General features: G+C 41.3%; 1 protein-coding gene and 1 pseudogene across 6 annotated transcripts in view; both read right to left on the reverse strand.

The window, feature by feature from the left end:
• Positions 1 to 25867, reverse strand: part of LOC129052007 (caspase recruitment domain-containing protein 8-like) — a 61359-nt gene that overhangs the window by 17824 nt on the left and 17668 nt on the right. The window contains exons 2-9 of one of the 6 annotated variants that reach the window (XM_063720174.1): positions 21615 to 21715; positions 11343 to 11477; positions 8517 to 8669; positions 5278 to 5331; positions 4782 to 4870; positions 4032 to 4182; positions 3475 to 3704; positions 3136 to 3395 (exon numbers count right to left, since the gene is read on the reverse strand). In XM_063720174.1, the coding sequence (XP_063576244.1) occupies positions 3136 to 3395; positions 3475 to 3704; positions 4032 to 4182; positions 4782 to 4870; positions 5278 to 5331; positions 8517 to 8669; positions 11343 to 11477; positions 21615 to 21667 (1125 nt within the window). In that variant the 5' untranslated portion in view covers positions 21668 to 21715. Of the gene's footprint in view, positions 1 to 3135; positions 3399 to 3474; positions 3705 to 4031; positions 4183 to 4781; positions 4871 to 5277; positions 8023 to 8516; positions 8670 to 9504; positions 9719 to 10980; positions 11119 to 11342; positions 11478 to 21614; positions 21716 to 25867 lie in introns of those variants that run through there. The other 5 variants (XM_063720173.1, XM_063720175.1, XM_054540827.2 and 2 more) reach the window with 5 other exon arrangements.
• Positions 9514 to 10961, reverse strand: LOC134760722 (large ribosomal subunit protein uL30-like; annotated as a pseudogene).

The following is a 25867-nucleotide window of genomic DNA, read 5'->3' on the forward strand; positions in this document are numbered from 1 at the left end:
GACTGAGAAATCCTCTGCTTGTGGGGAATTCAGTTACGAGACTGGAAGAATTCACGAAGTCCGTCAGTGAAGACAGAAAAGAGAAAGGAGAGTCCAAGATTCAGCCCTGGAAACTCAATATTCAGAGAAGGTTTCAGAGCAAGAACCTGCAGAGGCGATTTGAGGAGAGACTCAGAAAAGTCACGGAGATGCCAGGAGCAGTGGTTCATGCTTGTAATCCCAGCACTTTGGGAGGCCAAGGCGGGCAGATCACAAGGTCAGGAGTTCAAGACCAGCCTGTCCAACACTGTGAAACCCCATCTCTATCAAAAATACAAGAATTAGCCAGGTGTGGTGGTGCGTGCCTGTAATCCCAGCTACTCAGGAGGCTGAGGCAGGAGAATCACTTGAACCAGGAAGCGGAGGTTGCAGTGGGCTGAGATCGCACCACTGCACTCTAGCCTGGGCAAGAGGGCTAGACTCCATCACAAAAAAAAAAAAAAAAAAGAAAAGAAAAGAAAAGTCATGGGGAAATTGGGATAATATGGTGTCATAGGATCACATAGAGCAGAGATCCCCAACACCCGGGCCACAGACCAGTACCAGTGTGTGAGCTGTTAGGAATCAGGCTGCACAGCAGGAGAGGAGCAGTGAGGCAGCAAACCTTCATCTGTATTTACAGCCACTACCCATCACTCACATTACTGCCTGAGCTCCTTCTGTCAGATCAGCAGTGGCATTAGATTCTCATAAGAGCGTGAACCCTGTTGTGAACTGCCCATGCAAGGGATCTAGGTTGCACACCCCTTCTGAGAATCTAATGCCTGATGATCTGTAAGTGTCTCCCATTACCCCCAGATGGAACCATCTAGTTGCAGAAAAACAAGCTCAGGGCTCCCACTGATTTTACATTATGGTGAGTTGTGTAATTATTTCATCATATATTACAATGTAATAATAATCAAAATAAAGTGCACAATAACTTTAATGTGCTTGAATCATCCCAAAACCAACCAACCACCACCCTGGTCTGTGGAAAAATGGTCTTCTGCAAAACTGCTTCCTGGTGCCTAAAAGGTTGGGAACCACTGTTATAGAAGAGTGTTTCCAAGGAAGGGCGTGGTCAATGGAATAGCATTCCACTGAGACCCCAGGTAAGAATTAGTTGACACAAAGTCATTGACTGGGTGATGCTAAACAGAGCCATTTTAAGGAAGGGTGGCAAAGTCATCCACACGGAGAGATCTGGGAACAGAGTGAGAACTGAGGAATATGGAGACTTCGGGTACATAGAGCTGTTGATCCATTCATTGAGAAGCATAAGGGAAAAATTGGAAGTATGACTGCAGGAGGAAGAGCAGTCAAGGACAGCATTTCCAATGTGGGGGCCATTCTAGATTTTGGCGGGTGGAAGGGAGTGATGCCCTAGGGTAGGAGAGATTGACGGTGGAGGGGAAGAAGATGCCTTGGGTGTGGCTCCCACATAAGGGAAGAGGGAAAGGGATCCAAGACTCATGTTAAATAGTGTCCTTGTATAAGAAGAGGGAGGTGGCCAGGCGCGGTGGCTCATGCCTGTAATCCCAGAACTTTGGGAGGCTGAGGTGGGTGCATCACTTTAGGTCAGGAGTTCAAGGCTAGCCTGGCGAACATGGTGAAACCTCATCTCTACTGAAAATACAAAAATTACCAGGACGTGGTGGCACACATCCGTAATCCCAGCTACTCGGGAGGCTGAGGCAGGAGAATCGCTTGAACCTGGGAGGCGGAGGTTTCAGTGAGCCGCAATCACCATCACCACTGCATTCTAGCCTGGGCAACAGAACAAGACTCTGTCTCAAAAAAAAAAAAAAAAGAAAGAAAAGAAAAGAAAAAAGAACAAGGAGGCTTCTTTGGTTTCAGAGGAAAGAAATAGGTGAAGATGGGCCAGAAACAGGCTCACAGAGCTGACAGTGAAACAATGAGGTTATTTCCATCCCATTTTGTTTCTAGTATATCAATAAGGTATGAAGCAAGTAAGCATATGAGATTTGGGAATGATGAAAGAAGAGGCACTAAGTGAAGGATAGGAAAAGGGTGGGCTCTGAATGAAAACAGAAGTCATGCAAGAATTTACTGGAATGTATGTATTTCTGGCCCACTCTAGGAATGGTCATCTTTATCATTCAGATTAAAATGTTTTCTCCTGTTATTTAAGTACCCACAGTCACTCACCACCCTAAGTCCTGACAGGCAGGCACCTGCCTCTCGTTCTTGGGATGTTGGAGCATTAAACGGCGGGACCATATAATTTAATGTAATCTTTCTGGCATAATCGCCCCACCTAGGCTGGAAGGACAGAAGTGGGACTTTATCCAGGTGCACAGCAGTTATGGAGCTACAGCAACCAGCACATCTGCTTAATCACTAACCCAGAAGAGAGTGTGGGAATATGAGCCTTTAATAAATGCATTAGAGGGAGATGCTACTGAACAGGAGGAGGGTTACTCCAGCGATGTGAGTGTGCCTGTGAGTGTAATTCAGATATTATCCATTCAAAATTTGGTGAGAGGCCAGGGGTGCTGGCTGACGCCTGTAATTCCAGCACTTCGGGAGGCCAAGGCAGGTGGATCACCTGAGGTCTGGAGTTCAAGACCAGCCTGGCCAACGTGGTGAAACCCTGTCTCTACTACAAATACAAAAATTAGCCAGGCATAGTGGCAGGCGCCTGCAATCCCAGCTACTCGGGAGGCTGAGGCAGGAGAATCGCTTGAACCCGAGAAGTGGAAGTTGCAGTGAGCCAAGATTGCGCCAGTTCACTCCAGCCTGGGTGACAGAGTAAGACTCTGTCTCAAAAAAAAAAGAAAAAAACAACTTGGTGAGAAAATCTCTGCATCTTCTCTGTCAGCTGGTCCCCCAAAATCACTAACTTTCTCCTTCTTGACAGCCAGAAAAGGAAACTTCCCTTTTCAGTAGCACTGAATCACTGTTGAAGATGGTTAGGGAAGCACATAGCTCCAGGGTCAGCACCTTGGATGAACCTCAGGAAGGGTGACTCCTGCTTCTGTCCATGAAAACCATGCCTTGCCATTTCTGTTCCATGAGGAACTAGAGGGGCCGAGGGGATAACCTGGAAATATAACCGTCATCTTCTCTGGTCTCCTAAATCACTCAGCTTACCTTCGTTAGCAAGGCGTCGCTGGGGACAAGGTACAAGTGGAACTTAATATCTTCGGGGTGGGGGTGATAATAGATCAACGTGTTGGAAGTGATGGGGATGGAGAGGCGGGTCCCGCTGGCGATCCGCAGCAGGATGCCCATCAGAGAGAAGCTGGGCTTTTCCAGGACAGCATAGAAAGGCTCCACCCGGGCTGGATGCTCCAGGACCATCCCTTCATCCTTAAAATGGGCAATGAGGAACCAGGAGACATCCACCTCACCTGCTGCAGGAGAACCACAACAGCCGTGAGACAGCACGCGCCCCAGTGGCCCCCACAGCCTCCGCTCACCCCACATTACCTTGGAGGGAGATGAAGTGGGGGAGGTGGATTTCAGAGACAGCCTCCTCTGGCACTGCAGTGACATCAAACAAGGGGCCGCCCACCAGCCACTGTTCATGGTGCTGCAGGTTCAGGGCCAGGTGCTGACTCCAGGAACCAAATGCAATCGTCAACGTGACCGCATCCCTTACCAGGAAGCCGAGGCCTGTGGCTGGCCACAGATACCAGCCAGCAGTGGGGAACCGAACGCTGAAAGGAGCCAGAGTGATGTCGTGATGGGAGAACCCCAGGACTTGGATTTAAGCAGCGATGTGCAGAGGGAGGTGGGATTTGAAGTGAGGCAAGGTTCAGGACCCATCTGCGACTTTCACTACATTAGAAAATGCTGGGGAGTTCATTAACCTCTCTGGGCCCCAATTTCTCTGCATTCTATATATGTTGAAATTAAAATACCAGTTTCACAGTGCATGAAATAAACATATTATTGATGAAATTTTAGCTATCATAAGGGACGGAGCCTACAGACTTCCTTTATATCAGAGCTGTTTTCAAATCATCAGCATCTTCCATTCTTACCTGTATCTGTTTGTGCTCTTATCAATCAACTCAACGTCCACATTTCCTTCAGGCCCCAGAAACTGATGATTTGTATAATCTTGTTTGACCTCAAAACAGAGTTTAGCAGCAAAACAGGAAGTTATTTTATCCTCTTCTGAGGAAACAGCTCCTGAAATGAAAATACTAGACATGTAAGAGGTAAAGAGTTGGAAGAGGCATGGCCTGAAGGACTCCTGGAGGCTGAATTGCACAGGTGCTGTTGGGATACAGATATCGAATGAGAACAGAGAGTGACCAGAATATGGAGTTTTGCTCATGACTAAAAGTATACCCCAAATTCCATAGGGTTTTCTGGGAAGCCAGGCTGGACAGCTTCGGTGGGAGGCACCATTTGCTGAGGACTGGAACCAATGCACTGCTACTGGTCCCAAGTAGCAGATGACACCTTCTGCTGGTGAGGAAAGTCCAGGTCAGAAAAGGATCAAGCTCCAAAGCTGAAGAAGTGAAAGGGCATGCATCCTTCCTAGTGCCTGCTGCTGTCCCCAGCCACCAGGACAATCCCCTGGTTCCCCTGAGCATTTCTGTGCCTCAGCAGTGACAGGCTTACATGTCCCCATTTAAACTGCACAGTGCACTGTGGCTGAGGTAAGAAAAACCACTCCCAATCTTCACTGCAGAAAAGACCCTAAATTGCCTTCTCCACATAAAACCACAGAACAATTCCATCAATCCACACACCCTTCACTCCTCTCCCTATTAGCCCATTACCTGAATCTTGTCCCTCTGAAGATTCCTGGTCTTCTGATACTCTGTAGGTTGGTATAGAGAGTAAAATGTCCCTCTTCGAAGTTTCCCTTCTTATTAAAGAATAAATCATAAATGTTAGAAATAACAGTTTCTTTTAAAGACTAACTTCCTTCAAGCCTCCTTGCTTTGTGCTAATAACTCTTCGTTAAGCCCTCTCTTGTGTAGCTGTTAAACATGCTCACAGGCACACAGTACATTCTATATCCTTGTACTTTAACCAAGATATTTGTGCTAGACATGCTCACAGGCATGTTCCAGCTTGCAGCCTATGCTCCTTCCCTATTTGGCATAAGCAACTTCCTCTTTTCCTTTGTCTTTCCATTACTTTTACCTATTTAGAAAAGTTTTAAACCGTTAGCCAATCGGGTTTCAGTTTAGATTGTGAGGTCTGGCTCCAGCCAACAGAGACAGAACACAGCAGGAAGGACAAACTGGGTAAGGAATAAAAATTGCTTACCCACTTTGTTCAAATGTGCTTTCGCCATTCTTCCATCTGCGATGAGCACTCTTTCTGCAGAAAGTAAAAATGGCCTTGCTAAGATAATTAAATTTATGTTCAAGGGCTGTTTCTTCGCAGCACTGGGGAACAAACATTCTATTTCCAAATAAACATTTTTACATGTAACAGTTGGGATCCTCATGTTACAAAAATATGAAAAATATCAAGAATTAGTTGATGAAGATGAAGATGACGTTATTGAAAACCAGAGCTGCACTGTCCCATAGAGTAGCCACTACCCAGATGTGCTATTTAAATTTGTATGAATTAAACTTAGGTAAACTTGAGTTTCTCGGTTGCACTATCCATATTTCAAGTGCTCAACACCTACATGTCACTCACGTCTATAACACTGTATAGCAGAGAACGGAACGCTCCCGTCATCACAGAAAGTTCTCTTAGACAGGACGGGCCTAGACTATCAAAAAATAGAAGACATTTTGAATAAAGATATTTTACCCAGATTTATAAATAATAGAGCTAACGTGCTTCCTTGAGACAAATGTGTCTTGACATCTCTTCCCTCTTCTCTTTGTACTATGCCCATGTTCAACGTGGACACAGCCAGGTTCTCCAGCTTAAATTGCTCCAACTGGTTTCATATGATGTTGGAATCAAAGACTGACGCAGTAATTGACCAATGCGTGAGATGCATGCATTATATATTCCAAGGTAATTTCGACCTTGACCATACCTGGGAAGCTTTAAAAACCACCCAATACCCAGGTCAAAGCCCACACCAATTGAATCAGAAGTCTGGAGGTGGGACCTAAGCATCAGCGCTTTCAAAGCCTCACAGGTGATTCCAGTATTAGCCAGCATGGGCTCTTAAGATCTACACGGTGAGCCAATGGTTCGTCAGGTCCCTGGAGAGAAATCTGCCCTAACACAGGTGATACCTTCTGGAGGAAGGCAACCAACTCCATCAAATTCTCTGCCTGGAGGTGTTGAATGTGGAACAAATCAAGACTAGGGGAGTCAGAGGGTGAAATTTCCAGTCCCTAAGAGGGGCAATGATGAAATAGGCAATAAAAACGTTTACTTCTGTGGCAATAACAGTTACTGCATAACAGATGCTGCTGTGGAATCATGAAACATGGTTTGCTTTTCTCCCAACATTTCCTTAGATTCCCTGATCCTTTGATCTATTCCTTGAGGTGTCTGTTTATTTCAACATGAAGAGACCAGCAGAGAAACTGACACTGACATGGATTAGGTTTAAAAAGAACAGGTACCTGGAGGAGCAGGATGAAGAGAAAAGCTCTACAGCTCTTTTCTCAGAAGGATTCTGTGGGCAAGCCAAGCATGGAGAGGCCCCTGGGCTGACATCCTAAGATTGCTTGCTGTCTGCAGCTACCCATTTCACCATGGATTTGGGTAGCCACAGGCAAAGCAGCAAGAGTAAACATGCCATTTTATATTCTGTCTCCTGGCGCATGTGCATGCTGGAGTCTGCCTGCTGAGGAGGGGTTTAGAAGGTGGGAGGAAGCCAGCGCAGAAATGCAGACAATGCATCCCAGATCATGAGAGCCATTTTCAGGGACTCTGCAAGCAGGTCGTTCAACACAACCATTAGTCTAAATTAAACTATACGTACTAGCGTTTAGAGAAATCATATTAAAAACAAAAGGAATACATACTGAAAACATACCCATTTCTAGTCATTTTTCTACACTTTCCAGTAGTCTATGCCCTTGAGGTTATTTATGTCTATTGTATCTGTGTAGTGAAAGTAAGATGATGGACTTCTGTGTGTGTCCTCCCAACTCCCTCATAAAGAGCTTCACCTTGGTAGTTTGAAATCTGCCATGATGGGGATATTCACCCCTTGGAAATTGGCATATGCTACAAATAGTCACATTCTCCCCTCCCCAGTGTTAAACCTCAGGACCCCACTGCAGCCTTCAGCCTCATCATTAGCCAGTTTCCTAGAGAATTAGGTTGGTTTTATCCACTGAGTAACAGCTCAACCAGAATAACGCACTGGTCTTTGCATTGCTCCTTGCCTTTTTGTATATAGGTTCTCCAGATACCTCCATGCAAGAAAATGTCATTGCCTAAGATCTGATTCAAAAATTTCTGGATTCATTGGCAATAATGCTCATGCATTCTGATGAATAATATTGATGCATAATGAATGAGCTTATGATTATTCATTAAACAATTCAATGAATATTATTCAATGAATAATCACAAGCTCATTCATTATACCCACTCATTAGGCTTATTCATAATGAATGAACATAAGCTCATTCTCTCTAATGACTTTTGTGAAACATATTTTTAAATACCTATTCACCATTTGTGTGTATTTTTGGCAGTGACAAAATGTCTATTCAAATTATTACCTCATTTTAAAAATTGTGTTTTTGCCTTTTTATTATAGCTTGTATTCTGCAGTTTAAAATCAGAGGACTTTAAAATATTTTTCGTCCCTATGTTTTCATTCTTTTTGGTTCAATTTTGATTGTATTGTTTTCTCAATTATATTTTCAGAATGTCCTAGCTACTACACAGAAATCCAATTAATATGTGTATTTTGATCTCATAGTCTACAACATTGATAAACTTATGACTTACTTTGAGTGGGTTTTTAGAAAATTGCTCAGGGGATAAGGTCTTGCACATTTAAAGAAAATTACTTCTCTTCTTAGCAATCTTGGATCCTTTTCTTCCTGCATGATTGTTTTCTGTAGCAAAATTCTGCAGGACAATGTTTAATAGAAGGGGAAAAGGTGAACCTTTGTGTCTTGTTCTCACTCTCACGGGGAAGACAGTCTTGCTTTCCACTGAGTATAATGTTTACTGTGGGTTTTCTGTACATGTCCTTTACTAGGTTGTAGATGTTCTATTCAACTCCTAGTAATTTTTAAAGCTTTAATTATAAAATGGAATTAGTGCAGTGTTTTTATTCTGTGTCAATGAGATGATCACATCTTAATCTTCCTTGATTTTCTTAGTATGGGATATTATATTAAATAATTTTAAACAGCTTTATTGAGGTATAATTGATCTACAAAAAAAACCCTTCATGTTTAAGGTACTCAAGTTGATGAGACTGAATATACACCTGTGATATATCATTTTCTCTGATTCCAATGAAAATCACCTAAATTCCCCCAATTCTCATGTTCCTCTGTGATATTGAGATATAGCAACCAATACCGTCAGCTTTTCTCAAAAATAGTTTCCCTTACCTGGAATTCTTATCCTCAGCGGGTTGATGTGGTTGTGGCTCAGGAAGAATGCTGTACTCTGATTCCCCTGCCTCCCTCTGATACGCAGGCATTGGGATATTTTGTGTGTTGCTTGTCTCTTCCACACTTGAATGGCATGATCCTCCAGGTGTCCTAAGGAAACAAAATGGGATTTGTACTACAAATATAGGGTAGGTGCCTGGTGGTATCATAGACTCTGCAGGAAGATTTTATGTTAATAGCCAGAGACCCCATATTTTGTCTTTAGGAAAGGCTTTTCTCAGGCTCCCATGGCACCGTCTCACTTCTCGTTATATTGAATTTAAGAGTCTTTCTGTCTCCCACTAAATACCATGTGTTTACATTCAGGAAGCAGACCTTAGTCAATTTTTAACACTTAACATTTGACACAAGGTTTAGTTGCATAACAGGTCAACATATATGTTGACCTAAACAACCTTCCTGAAAAATGTAGGGAAAAACTGACATTCCTGGTTTATACTCCACGTTCACCCATCATTTGTGTCAAAGAGAATGGAACCCTAGGATGATTGACTTAAAGTCCAGCACATTAATGAGATTGGGCATGTGTGATAAGAACCCATGGAACAATGGAGCTCCTCTTCTGCCCTCTGCTTCCACACGGTGAGGGGAGGCTGGGTAAAGACGAGAGTGCTCAGACGGAAGGAAATGATGGATACTGCACTTACTTCCTACTTCCATCAAGGATCCTTATTCAGATATAGCACATGAAAGCCCTATGCTAGATCCTTTCCTTGTCTTCATTTTCAAGGGCTGGGATCTGGTCTCCTTTGGGTGGCAGGAATCAAGATTGGGGTTAGGAGCAAGGAGGTGTCTATTGCGTCAAGATCTTCACTAGCTAATATGACAGCCACTAACCACACATGCCTGTTTAATTTTTTTTTCAATTTTAGAGCATGTACTGTTTATTAACTGACCAGATTAGAAAAATAATCATGGTAAACACCTTAGTGTCTTAGTTCATTCTTCTAAGAAGCCTGTGGATCTGGTCCTCCCTGTTGCCAGCATCTCCACCTTCTACAAAATGGGCAGTCTTTTTCTTCATTCCACCTCATGGAGAGGATAATTTGAAGGGCCACAGGAAGTCGTTTGCCTCTTCAAAATGTTTTCCAGCAGTACAGAGCTCAGGAATCTGATCTTCCAGGCTGAGGATGCCATATTTACCAAGAGGTCAAGCAATCAGTGTTATCCATCAAAGCAATTCTTTTCTTCTTGATTTTGCCATAACCACACTTGTAGATCAGTTCATTTACTGGCCTCAGCTTTGGGTACCTCCATGCAGTATATGGTTCTACAATCCTCAGCATGTTAATTGAAGTTTGTTGAGCTTCACAAAGGTTCCATTAGAGATTTGATGGAGGCAAAGAAGCTGCAACACCTTTCGACCTTTGGGCTCCCACCATTGACCCCTCTGATCCTGATGACAAAGGCCAATTTGGGTTCTGCAGGTACACAGAAGTTGCCAGATTTTCTTGACATCCTCGCCATTCAAATTGCAGTTCTGTCCAGCTGCCTATATTCCTTGTGATAGTGCCTTGCTTATTCATAGATAAGTTTCCTCCTTCCCTTTTGAAGCATCTTTTGGGCAAACTTCTTTCTCAGGCACTTGATCTTCAGCTCTGCACAATCCCTTTGCTTTTTCTCCCATCCAAGTACTAACCAGGCCCGACCCTGCTTAGCTTCCAAGATCAGAAGAGATTGGATGCATCCAGGGTGGTAAGCCAGAGACTCCTTTCCTTTTTCTTAAGGGTTTCTGGCACAGCAGGAACCTTCTTCTCTGCGACACCTTCCATGGTTCCAGTCAAAAAAATAAATTTTAATTTTAATGAACTAATTAAATGTGAAAATCAGTTTCTCATTTGAACTAGCAAATTTCAAGTGTTCCGATGCCACCTGTGGCCAGTGGCTTCCATATTGGACAGCAGAGATAGGGAACATTTTCATCCTGGTAAGAGCTCTCTTTTGGACAGCACTGACTTTACTTATCTGCTGCACTCCAGTTGGCCAAAAAATCCTGCTTTGGGGTGTCTGGCATTCACTTAACCAAACAAAGTGGTTCTTTGAGCCGTACCATCAGTGGTCTCCTGTGTGTAGTACTGCCCTTGAAATATCCCATGGGGAAGGGGTGGGTGGACTAAGCAAGACTGAGGAATGCCTGTGTTCATTAGCAGTACATTCAGCCTGTCAAATAGCACCTGGAAATAGAATCTATACCTGAGCTAATACCAATGTATCAATATCAATGTCCTGTTTTTGACAATGACTAGTCTTATTAAAAAGTACTGGCTGGGCACCGTGGCTCACGCCTGTAATCCCAGCACTTTGGGAGGCCAAGGCAGGTGGATCACTTGAGGTCAGGAGTTCGAGACCAGCCTGACCAACATGGTGAAACCCCATCTCTGTGAGAAACACAAAAAATTACCTGGGCATGGTGGCACACGCCTGTAGTCCCAGCTACTCAGCAGGCTGAGGCAGGAGAATTGCTTGAACTTGGGAGGTGGAGGTTGCAGTGAGCAGAGATTGTGCCACTGCACTGCAGCCTGGGTGACAGAGCAAGACTCTGAAAAAAAAAAAAGAGGAAAGAAAGAAAGAAAGAAGGGAGGGAGGAAGGAAGGAAGGAAGGAAGGAAAAGAACTAAAAAATTATAACAAAGAAGAAAAAGAAAACAATATACTGATTTTATGCAATTAGCCTAAATGTCTCTGCTTCATATAAATTTTATATGAGACAGAGAAATAAGATTCAAAATCTTCCATTTGTCTCCAAAGAATACATGTTTCTTACTTATGGAATGCTATCTGATGGGAAATGGAAGCTGCTGCAGTCATGTCTGGTTTGCCACGGTAATGCTCTCTGTAACGGCAGTGAGGCACAGAATACTCCTTCGTTGAGCTCTGATTGCATCTGCATCCACACAGCCTGGGAAAACAGAAATGGAGTTGGGATGTAAGTAGGTGGGAGGGACCTGATGCTAGGACAGTCTCTTCACTGTGATGCAGTGTGAAGCAGCCCTTGATCAGGTGCCCATCTTTAGAGACACCTTCTCTGATGCCCAACCTATAATAAAAGCCCATTCCCCCACATTTTTGTTGAATTAACCGCATCTCTCTTTCCACTGTCTCAGCAGGCATGCCTCCTTTGATTCTCAATCCCTGGTGGTCACCACAGTCTATCACACTTGATGACATTCACTACGGGCTTCTGAAACAATACCGCATTCTTGTAAGTAGTAGAAGCATAAGAAGGGGCCTACTCTTCTATCCATCACTGATCCTTAAAAGGAGGGAATGTTGGGGATCCATTCCAAGATGGCAGAATAGGAACAGCTCCAGTCTGTAGCTCCCAGCATGATCGACACAGAAGACAGATGATTTCTGCATTTCCAACTGAGGTACCTGGTTCATCTCACTGGGACTGGTTGGACAGTGGGTGCAGCCCACAGAGGGTGAGCCAATGCTGGGTGGGGCATCACCTCACCCAGGAAGCGCAAGGGGTTGGGAGATTTCCCTTTCCTAGCCAAAGGAAGCCGTGATAGACTGTACCTGGAAAAACGGGACACTCCTGCCCAAATACTGTGCTTTTCCCATGGTCTTAGCAACCGGCAAACCAGGAGATTCTTTCCCATGCCTAGCTCGGCAGATCCCATGTCCATGAAGCCCTGCTCACTGCTAGCACAGCAGTCTGACATCAACCTGCCAGGGAGCAGCCTGGTAGGGGGAGGGGTGTCCACCATTGCTTAGGCTTAAGTAGGTAAACAAAGCAGCTGGGAAGCTCAAACTGGGCAGAGCCCACCACAGCTCAGCAAGGCCTACTGCCTGTATAGACTCCACCTCTGTGGGCAGGGCATAGCTGAACAAAAGGTGCAGAAACTTCTGCAGACTTAAATGTCCCTGTCTGATAGCTCTGAAGACAGCAATGGTTCTCTCAGCATGGCGTTTGAGCTCAGAATGGACAGACTGCCTCCTCAAGTGGGTCCCTGACTCCATGTAGCCTAACTTGGAGACACCTCCCAGTAGGGGCTCACAGACACCTCATACAGGTGGGTGCCCTCTGGAACAAAGGTTCCAGAGGAAGGATCAGGCAGCAACATTTGCTGTTCTGCAATATTTGCTGTTCTGCAGCCTCTGCTGGTGATTACAGAGGCAAACAGGGTCTGGAGTGGACCTCCAGCAAACTCCAACAGACCTGCAGCTGAGGGTCCTGACTGTTAGAAGGAAAACTAACAAGCAGAAAGGAATAGCATCAACATCAACAAAAAGACATCCACACCAAAACCTCATCTGTAGGTCACCAACATCAAAGACCAAAGGTAGATAAAACCACAAAGATGGGGAAAAACCAGAGCAGAAAAGCTGAAAACTCTAAAAACCAGAGCGCCCCTTCTCCTCCAAAGGATCACAGCTCCTCACCAGCAACAGAACAAAGCTGGATGGAGAACAACTTTGATGAGTTGACAGAAGTAGGCTTCAGAAGGTCGGTAATAACAAACTTCTCCGAGCTAAAGAAGCATGTTCGAACCCATCGCAAGGAAGATAAAAACATTGAAAAAAAGTTAGACGAATGGCTAAGTAGAATAAACAGTGTAGAGAAGACCTTAAATGACCTGATGGAGCTGAAAACTATGGCATGAGAACTACATGACGCATGCAAAAGCTTCAATACGCAATTCGATCAAGTGGAAGAACTGATATCAGTGACTAAAGATCAAATTAATGAAATAAAGTGAGAAGACAAGTTTAGAGAAAAAAGAGTAAAAAAGAAACGAACAAAGCCTCCAAGAAATATGGGACTATATGAAAAGACCAAACCTATGTTTGATTGGTGTACCTGAAAGTGATAAGAAGAATGGAACCAAGTTGGAAAACACTCTTCAGGGTATTATCCAGGAGAACTTCCCCAACCTAGCAAGGCAGGCACACATTCAAATTCAGAAAATACAGAGAACACCGCAAAGATACTCCTCGAGAAGAGCAACCCCAAGACACGTAATTGTCGGATTCACCAAGGTTGAAATAAAGGAAAAAATGTTAAGGGCAGCTAGAGAGAAAGGTCAGGTTACCAACAAGGGGAAGCCCATCAGAACAGCAGTTCTCTCAGCAGAAACCTTACAAGCCAGAAGAAAGTGGGGGCCAATATTCAACATTCTTAAAGAAAAGAATTTTCAATCCGGAATTTCATATCTAGTCAAACTAAGCTTCATAAGTGAAGGAGAAATAAAATCCTTTCAGACAAGCAAATGCTGAGAGATTTTGTCACCACCAGGCCTGCTTTACAAGAGCTCCTGAAGGAAGCACTAAACATGGAAAGGAACAACCAGTACCAGCCACTGAAAAAACATGCCAAATTGTAAAGCCATCAATGATATGAAGAAACTGCATCAATTAACGAGCAAAATAACCAGCTAACATCATAATGACGGGATCAAGTTCACACATGATAATACTAACCTTAAATGTAAATGGACTAAATGCCCCCATTAAAAGACATAGACTGGCAAATTGGATAAAGAGTCAAGACCCATCAGTGTGCTGTATTCAGGAGACCCGTCTCACATGCAGAGACACACATAGGCTCAAAATAAAGGGATGGAGGAAGATCTACCAAGCAAATGGAAAGCAAAAAAAGCAGGGGTTGCAATCCTAGCCTCTGATAAAACAGACTTTAAACCAACAAAGATCAAAAGAGACAAAGAAGGCCATTACATAATGGTAAAGGGATCAATTCAACAAGAAGAGCTAACTATCCTAAATATATATGCACCCAATACAGGAGCACCCAGATTCATAAAGCAAGTCCTTAGAGACCCACAAAGACTTAGACTCCCACACAATAATAATGGGAGACTTTAACACCCCACTGTCAATATTAGACAGATCAACAAGACAGAAGGTTAACAAGGATATCCAGGACTTGAACTCAGCTCTGCACGAAGTGGACCTAATGACATCTACAGAACTCTCCACTTCAAATCAACAGAATATACATATTCTCAGCACCACATCACACTTATTCCAAAATTGACCACATAGTTGGAAGTAAAGCTCTCCTCAGCAAATGTAAAAGAACAGAAATCACAACAAACTGTCTCTCACATCACAGTGCAATCAAATTAGAACTCAGGATTCAGAAACTCACTCAAAACCACACAACTACATGGAAACTGAACAACCTGCTCCTGAATGACTACTGGGTAAATAACGAAATGAAAGCAGAAATGAAGATGCTCTTTGAAACCAATAAGAACAAAGACACGATGTACCAGAATCTCTGGGACACATTTAAAGCAGTGTGTAGAGGGAAATTTATAGCACTAAATGCCCACAAGAGAAAGCAGGAAAGATCTAAAATTGACCCCCTAACATCACAATTAAAAGAACTAGAGAAGCAACAGCAAACAAATTTGAAAGCTAGCAGGAGGCAAGAAATAACTAAGATCAGAGCTGAGCTGAAGAGCAGAAGTCTTCAAAAAATCAGTGAATCCAGGAGCTGATTTTGAAAAGATCAACAAAATTGATAGACCGCTAGCAAGACTAATAAAGAAGAAAAGAGAGAAGAATCAAATAGATGCAATAAAAAAATGATAAATGGGATATCACGACTGATCCCACAGACATACAAACTACCATCAGAGAATACTATAAACACCTCTATGCAAATGAACTAGAAAATCTAGAAGAAATGGATAAAGTCCTAGACACATACAACCTCGCAAGACTAAACCAGGAAGAATTTGAATCTCTGAACAGACCAATAACAGGCTCTGAAATTGAGGCAATAATTAATAGCCTACCAACCAAAAAAAGTGCAGGACCAGACAAATTCACAGCCGAATTCTACCAGAGCTACAAAGAGGAGCTGGTACCATTACTTCTGAAACTATTCCGATCAATAGAAAAAGAGGGAGTCCTCGCTAACTCATTTTATGAAGCCAGCACCATCCTGATACCAAAGCATGGTAGAGACACTCACAAAAAAGATAATTTTAGGCCAATATCCCTGATGAACATCAATGTGAAAATCCTCAATAAAATACTGGCAAACCGAATCCAGCAGTGCATCAAAAAGCTTATCCACCACAATCAAGCTGGCTTCATCTCTGGGATGCAAGGCTGGTTCAATGTATGCAAATCAATATACATAATCCATCAGATAAACAGAACCAGCGACAAAAACCACATGATTATCTCAATAGATGCAGAAAAGGCCTTCAACAAAATTCAACAGTCCTTCATGCTAACTCTCAATAAATTACGTATTGATGGAATGTATCTCAAAATAATAAGAGCTATTTATGACAAACCCACAGCCAATATCATACTGAATGGGCAAAAACTGGAAGCATTGCCTTTGAAAACTGGCACAAGACAGGGATGCCCTCTCTCACCACTCCTATTCAACATAGAGTTGGAAGTTCTGGCCAGGGCAATCAGGCAAGAGAAAGAAAGAAATAAAGGATACTCAGTTAGGAAAAGAGAAAGTCAAATTGTCTCTGTTTGCAGATGACATGATTGTATATTTAGAAAACCCCATCATCTCAGCCCAAAATCTCCTTAAGCTGATAAGCAACTTCAGCAAAGTCTCAGGATACAAAATCAATGTGCAAAAATCACAAGCATTCCTATACACCAATAACAGACAAACAGTGAGCTAAATCATGAGTGAACTCCCATTCACAACTGCTACAAAGAGAATAAAATACCTAGGAATCCAACTTACAAGGGATGTGAAGGACCTCTTCAAGGAGAACTACAAACCACTGCTCAAAGAAATAAGAGAGGACACAAACAAATGGAAGAACATTCCATGCTCATGGATAGGAAGAATCAATAACGTGAAAATGGCCGTACTGCCCATGGTAATTTATAGATTCATTGCCATCCCCATCAAGCTACCAATGACTTTCCTCACAGAATTCAAAAAAACTACTTTAAGTTTATATGGAATCAAAAAAGAGCCTGCATAGCCAAAACAATCCTAAGCAAAAGAACAAAGCTGGAGACTTCATGCTACCTAACTTCAAACTATACTACAAGGCTTCAGTAACCAAAACAGCATGGTACTGGTACCAAAACAGATATATAGACCAATGGAACAGGACAGAGGCCTTAGAAATAACACCACGTATCTACAACCATCTGATCTTTGACAAACCTGACAAAAACAAGAAATGGGGAAAGGATTCCCTATTTAATAAATGGTGCTGGGACATATAAACAACCAAAGACAAAAACCACATGATTATCTCAATATATGCAGAAAAGGCCTTTGACAAAATTCAACAGCCCTTCATGCTAAAAACTCTCAATAAATTAGGTATTGATGGGACGTATCTCAAAATAGTAAGAGCTATTTATGACAACCCCACACCAATATCATACTGAATGGGCAAAAACTGGAAGCATTCCCTTTGAAAACTGGCACAAGACAGGGATGCCCTCTCTCACCACTCTTATTCAACATGGTGTTGGAAGTTCTGGCCAGGGCAATCAGTCAAGAGAAAAAAATAAAGGGTATTCAACTAGGAAAAGAGGAAGTCAAATTGTCCCTGTTTGCAGATGACATGACTGTACATTTAGAAAACCCTATTGTCTCAGCCCAAAATCTCCTTAAGCTGATAAGCAACTTCAGCAAAGTCTCAGGATACAAAATCAATGTGCAAAAATCACAAGCATTCTTATATACCAATAACAGACAAACAGAGAGCCAAATCATGAGTGAACTCCCATTTACAATTGCTTCAAAGAGAATAAAATACCTAGGAATCCAACTTACAAGGAATGTGAAGGACCTCTTCAAGGAGAACTACAAACCACTGCTCAATGAAATAAAAGAGGACACAAACAAATTGAAGAACATTCCATGTTCATGGATAGGAAGAATCAATATCATGAAAATGGCCATACTGCCTAAGGTAATTTATAGATTCAATGCTATCCCCATCAAGCTACTCATGACTTTCTTCACAGAATTGGAAAAAAACTACTTTAAAGTTCATATGGAACCAAAAAAGAGCTCGCATTGCCAAGTCAATCCTAAGCCAAAAGAACAAAGCTGGAGGCATCACGCTATCTGACTTCAAACTATACTACAAGGCTACAGTAACCAAAACAGCATGGTACTGGTACCAAAACAGAGATATAGTCTAATGGAACAGAAAAGAGCCCTCAGAAATAATACCACATATCTACAACCACCTGATCTTTGACAAACCTGACAAAAAACAAGAAATTGGGAAAAGATTCCCTATTTAATAAATGGTGCTGGGAAAACTGGCTAGCCATATGTGGAAAGCTGAAACTGGATCCCTTCTTACACCTTGTACAAAAATTAATTCAAGATGGATTAAAGACTTAACTGTTAGACCTAAAACCATAAAAACCCTAGAAGAAAACCTAGGCAATACCATTCAGGACATAGGCATGGGCAAGGACTTCATGTCTAAAACACCAAAAACAATGGCAACAAAAGCCAAAATTGACAAATGGGATGTAATTAAACTAAAGAGCTTCTACACAGCAAAAGAAAATACCATCAGAGTGAACAGGCAACCTACAGAATGGGAGACAATTTTTGCAATCTACTCATCTGACAAAAGGCTAATATCTAGAATCTACAAAGAACTCAAACAAATTTACAAGAAAAAAACAACCCCATCAAAAAGTGGGCAAAGGATATGAACAGACACTTCTCAAAAGAAGACATTTATGCAGCCAACAGACACATGAAAAAATGCTCATCATCACCAGCCATCAGAGAAATACAAATCAAAACCACAATGAGATACCATCTCACACCAGTTAGAATGGTGGTCATTACAAAGTCAGGAAACAACAGGTGCTGGAGAGGAGGTGGAGAAATAGGAACACTTTTACACTGTTGGTGGTACTGTAAATTAGTTCACCCATTGTGGAAGACAGTGTGGCGATTCCTCAAGGATCTAGAACTAGAAATACCATTTGACCCAGTCATCCCATTACTGGGGATATACCCAAAGGATTATAAATCATGCTGCTATAAAGACACATGCACACGTATGTTTATTGCGGCACTATTCACAATAGCAAAGACTTGGAACCAACCCAAATGTCCATCAGTGATAGACTGGATTAAGAAAATGTGGCACATATACACCATGGAATACTATGCAGCCATAAAAAAGGATGAGTTCATGTTCTTTGCAGGGACATGGATGAAGCTGGAAATCATCATTCTCAGCAAACTATCACAAGGACAGAAAACCAAACACCGCATGTTCTCACTCATAGGTGGGAATTGAACAATGAGAATATCTGGACACAGGGTGGGGAAGATCACACACCAGGGCCTGCCAGGGGGTGGGGAGCTGGGGGAGGGATACCATTAGGAGAAATACCTAATGTAAATGACAAGTTGATGGGTGCAGCAAATCAGCATGGCACATGTATATCTATGTAACAAACCTGCACGTTGTGCACATGTACCCTAGAACTTAAAGTATATTAAAAAAAAAAAGAGGGAATGTTAACTTGATTGAGTCCAATTGCACAACATTGGATGGACTGAACTTCTTTAAAAGCAGAATCTCTTTATTTTGTGGATCATGGACCATGCAGACCAGGGAAATTTGCATTAAAAGCATTTGTGGGCCAGGCGCTGTGGGTCACGCCTGTAAACCCAGCACTTTGGGAGGCTGAGGCAGGCGAATCATGAGGTCAAGAGGACGAGACCATCCTGGCCAACATGGTGAAACCCCATCTCTACTCAAAATACAAAAATTAGCTTCGCATGGTAGTGGGCACCCATAGTCCCAGCTACTCAGTAGGCTGAGGCAGGAGAATCGCTTGAACCCAGGAGGCAGAGGTTGCAGTGAGCTGAGATAGTGCCCCTGAACTCTAGCCTGGGCAACAAAGCAAGACTCTTTCTAAATAAATAAATAAATAAATAAATAAAAGCATCTGTGGACATTTCTTAGTAGCTACAGACGTATCAAAAAACTTAACCTCTCTGAGTATCATTTTTCTAACTTGTAGAATAAGGATGCAATACCATCATCACAAATATTTGTGGTGATTAATTACAGAAGGCTAAAATTACTTAGTACAAGACCTACTAAACACTGGGTTCCAGAAAATAACTCACTACAGTTACCTTCAACATTCCCTAATCTATGGTCTTGTATGCATGTCATGGGATTTAGTCAGTTCAGGCTACTATTTTAATTTAAAAAACAGCAACAACAACAACATAGGCTGGATGAGCTATGAACAGTATAAGTTTACATCTCATCATTCTAGAGGTTGAAAAGTTCAAGACCAAGGCACTTGCAGATGTGGTAGCTGCTGAGGTCCTGCTTCCAAATTCATAGCCAGTGGTCTTTCTGTGTCCCCACATGGCAGAAGGGGAAAGGAGTTCTCCAGAGTCTCTTTCATAAGGGAATTAATGCTACACGTGAGGGCTCTACCTTCATGACTTAATCACCTCTCAAAGGCCCCACCTACTAATATAATCGTTGAGAGTTAGGATTATAACAAATGAATTTTGGAGGGACACAAACATTCAATCTACAGCAGATTCTGAATTGTGTACGTACAAATCTTGGGATATATTCATTTATTCTTAGTTCCAAGACCGTGCGAAACAGTGCATTGATTTGCCACAATTGAGATGTGAGCCTCGTGCTATTAAGGAGCTGCTAAAACACAGATAGGGTACAGCTTAGTGAGTCAGGCTGCATGGTTCTGCCCTGATCTGCGAGCTATGCTATGAGATTGTCAAGAGCATAGTCAAAGTCACGTGGCACAATGAACAAGGGAAAGAGCTGGAAGAACAGCCCTAGACTCACTTTTGCTCAGGTATGAAGTCACCATGGTTAGAGTCAGGGATGGAGAGAGAAGGTCTAAAAAGTACACCTGGGTTCTCATGGGGGTTTTCCCCTTCAGTCATGCAGAGATGAATGAGTGAATGAATGAATTAATGAAACGTAAGCAGAGCCTTAACCTACAGAATGAGAGAAAATTTCTGCAATCTAACCATCTGACAAAGGTTTAATATCCAGAATCTACAAGGAACTTAAACAAGTTTACAAAAAAAAAACAAACAACCCCATTAAAAAGTGGGCAAAGGACATGAACAGGCACTTCTCAAAGGAAGACATTCATGCAGCCAACAAACATATGAAAAAAAGCTCAACATGACTGATCATTAGAGAAATGCAAATCAAAACCACAATGACATACCATCTCACACCAGTCACAATGGCAGTTATTAAAAAGTCAAGAAACAGTAGATGCTGGCAAGGCTGTGGAGAAATAGGAATGCTTTTACACTGTTGGTGGGAATGTAAATTAGTTGAACCATTGTGGAAAACAGTGTAGCTATTCCTCAAGGATCTAGAACCAGAAATACCATTTGATCCAGCAATCACATCACTGGGTATATACCCAAAGGAATATAAATCATTCTATTATAAAGATACATGCACACATATGTTTATTGCAGCACTATTCACAATAGCAAAGATTTAGAATCAACCCAAATGCCCATCAATGATAGACTGGATAAAGAAAATGTGGTACATATACACCATGGAATACTATGCAGTCATAAAAAGGAATGAGATCATGTCCTTTGCAGAGACATGGATGAAGCTGGAAGCCATTATCCTCAGCAAACTAACACAGGAACAGAAAGCCAAATACTCTATGTTCTCACTCATAAGTGGGAGCAGAACAATGAGAATACATGGACACGGAGAAGGGAACGAAACACGCTGGGGCCCATGGGGTGGGTGGGGGTAGGAAGAGCATCAGGATACATAGCTAATGCATGCAGGACTTAATACCTAAATGATGATGGGTTGATAGGTGCAGCAAACCACTGTTGCACACATTTACCTATGTAACAAATCTGCATGTCCAGCACATGTATCCCAGAACTTAAAATAAAATAAAATAAAAAAGAAATGTAAGCAGATCCTTTTCCCCAGAAAATATCCATTGTGCTCTGTAGCTTATGAAAAATAATGAGATGCAGAAGAATGAGCCAACAAGAGCCCTCATAGAGCATACAGTCACTCACCATCTGAAAAGCCATTTCGGACACTTCTTTTTTGAACATCTCCTTCTTCCCATTTATCAAAAGTTGTATTGATTTATTTCTCCACTGTATCTCTATTAACCCTGAGAAAATAAAAGAAGATTACATTTAAGCAAGTCAGAAGAACCTTCAGATAAATGCTAGCTTCCACATCTCCACAAGATAGACAAAAGCGCTTATTACCTAAGAGCCGGGGAAGTAAAACAATAAAGTAAAAAAAAAAAATACAAAAATGAACAACAAAAGTGTGTATTACAATTCAAAAGAGATGCATCTGTGCCATCATGCCCAATAGTGGTAGGCATTTAGGACAGAGGCCAAAACACGGAAAGTGGTAAAATAAAAATTTGTGGTCGGTGGGGAGGTTGTGGGGGGTGGGCTCGGTGGCTCATGCCTGTAATCCCAGCACTTTGGGAGACCAAGGCAGGTGGATCACTTGATGCCAGGAGGTTTGAGACTAGCCTGGCTAACATGGTGAAACCCCGTCTCTACTAAAAATACAAAAAATAATTAGCTGGGCATGGTGGCACGTGCCTGTAGTCCCAGCTACTCAGAGGCTGGGGCAGGATAATCACTTAAACCCAGGAGGTTGGGGGTGCAGTGAGCCGAGATCGTGCCACTGCACTCCAGCCTGGGTGACAGAGCGAGACTCTGTTTCAAAAAAAAAGAAACTCTTTTTGCCTAATACAGTAGGAGTATGGATTTTTTAAATTCTTTTATTTTTTAGATAGCCCTCGGTATGCAAATTTAAAAATATCCAGCCATCTCATTACTGGGTATATACCCAAAGGACTATAAATCATGCTGCTATAAAGACACATGCACACGTATGTTTATTGCGGCACTATTCACAATAGCAAAGACTTGGAACCAACCCAAATGTCCAACAACGATAGACTGGATTAAGAAAATGTGGCACATATACACCATGGAATACTATGCAGCCGTAAAAAATGATGAGTTCATGTCCTTTGTAGGGACATGGATGAAATTGGAAATCATCATTCTCAGTAAACTATCGCAAGAACAAAAAACCAAACACCGCATATTCTCACTCACAGGTGAGAATTGAACAATGAGAACACATGGACACAGGAAGGGGAACATCACACTCTGGGGACTGTTGTGGGGTGGGGGGAGGGGGGAGTGATAGCTTTAGGAGATATATCTAATGCTAGATGACGAGTTAATGGGTGCAGCACACCAGCATGGCACATGTATACATACGTAACTAACCTGCACATTGTGCATATGTACCCTAAAACTTAAAGTATAATAATAATAAAATAAAAATAAAAAAATAAAAAATATGTAGAAAAAACAACTTCTAGTACAAGAAATTCCAAACTGATAGAGGCAGCGTGTTGTTGTTTTTCTTGTTTTCCATACTTCTCTCATACAGGAACTCTATTTGTTTTTCTTGCCTCTATATTCACCTTTATTTCTTTAAAATAATTAAGTTTATGGACAATTGTCCAATCCATTACCTTCTCATGCTCTGTTCTGAAATCTTTTTAAAGATAGGATTTTTTAAATAACCTCTTCATAACAGAATTCACGAACGATACAATTCATCCACTTAAAGTGTGCAATTCAATGTTTTCCACAGTGTGTTTAGAGAGTTGCATGACCATCGCCGCAATCTATTTTAGGATAATATCATCACCCCAAAAAGAATCCCATTAGCCAGCGCTCCTCATTCCCCGACATGCGCACACACGCAGCCATAGGAAACCACTAATCTACTTTCTGTCTCCATAGCTTTGTTTATTCTTGACATTTGATTTAATAAGAATTGTTATGGACTAAATGTTTGTGTCCACCCTCAAATTCATGTGTTGAAATCCTAAGTCCAAATGGGATGAAAGGAGGAGATGGGGCCTTCGGGAGGTGATGAGGTCATGAGAGTGGTCTTCACGAATGGTCTCAATGCCCTTAGAAAAGAGATCCCAGAGACCTCGCTCCCTCTTTCTACCATGGGAGGGCCCAGCAAGACGTCAGTCATCTATGAACAAGGAAGCAGGTCCTCTCCAGGCACTCAATGTACCAGTGCCTTGATCTTGACCTCCCAGCCTCCAGAACTATGACAATAATTTCTATTTTTTAAGCCACCCCATCAACGGCATTTTTTGTTAAAGAAGCCCAAACTGACTAAGACAGGAATCAAACAATATATTGTCCTTTGTTATGGATTCTTTGACTTCGCATAATGTTTTCAAGGTCCACCCATGTTACGCAACATAACCTTCTTTGTTTTTATGGCTGTATATTCCATCATATGGATACCCCCACATATTCTCTATCCATTCATTAGACGATAGACATTTGGGTGAGTTCTATTTATGAAAAATGCTACTGTGAATATTCAGGTACAAATTTCCATGTGGACAGATTATTTCATTCTCTTGGGTACATACTTAGGAGTGGAGTTGCTGGGTCATATGGTAACTCTATGTTTAACTTTTGAGGAATGGCCAGACTGTTTTCCAGAGTAGGTATGACACTTTTCATTCCCACCAGCAGTGTAGGAGGATGCCAGCTTCCCCATATCCTCACCTATAATTATTATTGGCCTTTTGAAAATGGCCATTCTAGTATGTGTAAAGTGATATCTTATTGATTTAAAAGATTAATTTTTATATAATAGTAAAAATACATATTAATAGCATTGTAGACACTTTGGATAACAGAAAAGAAAATTAGAGTAAAAGAGCTAGTCTGATACCTGAAATAGAAAATCAATAATAAAAAAAACCATTGCTCTAGAAACATATGGGCAAGGGATATGAACAAAAAATTCAGAAAAATGGAAACATAAATGATTCCCAAGCATGTTCAGAATGAAAAATCACCATGCTGAATGAAAATTAAAGCTATTCTTGAATATTTTCCTCCATGAGTTTAGAAATTTTGCAAAAAGTCTAAAAATTCATCTAATGACAAGGCTGTGATAAATCTGGCATTCTCATGTTGCTAGTGGGAGTGTCAATGCTATTCATTTTATGGACGGCAATTTTCTGGACATCTATTGAACTCACAAATCATATCCCATTTGAGAAATATATATGAAAGTGGATTACATTTGACTACCCTTATGTAAGCCACATCTGGACGAGAACAGTTGCAAAGAGTTTGGTCTCTAAGTTTATTCGTACCCAGCAGATCAGCTTCTGCAAAATTGCTTAACAGTGTATTAGTATTAGGATAGTGAATAAAATGGGAGAGTTTTACATGTATACTTATTATCTTGCTCAGTATTTTATCCCACTTGTTCTAGAATTTTCTGTAAACTCTGCTACTTGGTTTGAAGAGTTTTAGTCATCCTTTAACAATTTTTTAAAATTTAGTTTGTAGATTCCATTTGGTTAGGAAATCAACATTGGAAGTAAGGCTAAAATCTTACAATACGAAAAGAGATCCACTCATATAGCTTATGATTATTAGATTTGGACTACTTTTAATCATGGAATAATCCTATGTATTGGTGTAAGAGTTGATGAATGACTTTAGCTGTATGGATATATAACAGTCAAACTGCAAACATTTTGCATCCCTTTTGTGACCTAATTTACAGACATTTAAATTGTGTTGTAGTTCTGCTTTGCCATTTCATAAGCTGTTTCAGAGGTTAAAAAAAATCATATCCCGTTTGAAAGAGTAATTCAATTTGGAGTAATTTATTCTACAGATATACTTGTCCTTGTATGACCTGATGAATGTACGTGTTTATTCACTTCAACATTCTTCATAAATAAAATAAAACTTGAAATGGCCCAATTGTTTATCCATAGGGGAACTAGTAAAGGGCCATGATGATACATCCATATGATGAAATAGCATTAATTTTCATAAGAATGTCAAAGATCGCTAAAAACTGATGCTGAAATAGTATTAAGATCTATTGTTAATGGAAAAAAGCAAAGTAAATAACAATGTGCAAAACTTTTACTCTTCAAATAAAAAGGCAGAAAAAGTACAAATGTGTTCCTATAACCGTAAAGAAACTCTGGACACTCATGTATATAAAATAACACCATGGGACATATTTAACTGTGTTTGAGGAGCAGATTATGTGAATTTATTACTCCTTATGAAGTTAATAAATTCTTTAAAAACCTCCACTTAAATTTTTCATGTGAAAAAATTCATTCATGTACATAAAACTTTCATAATACTATGTGGATGTCACACGAACCAAATTAAAATTGCACTAATTTTCATATTAAAATTACATT

This window comes from Pongo abelii, chromosome 20, assembly GCF_028885655.2.
Source record: "Pongo abelii isolate AG06213 chromosome 20, NHGRI_mPonAbe1-v2.0_pri, whole genome shotgun sequence".
NCBI classification, from domain to species: Eukaryota; Metazoa; Chordata; class Mammalia; order Primates; family Hominidae; genus Pongo; species Pongo abelii.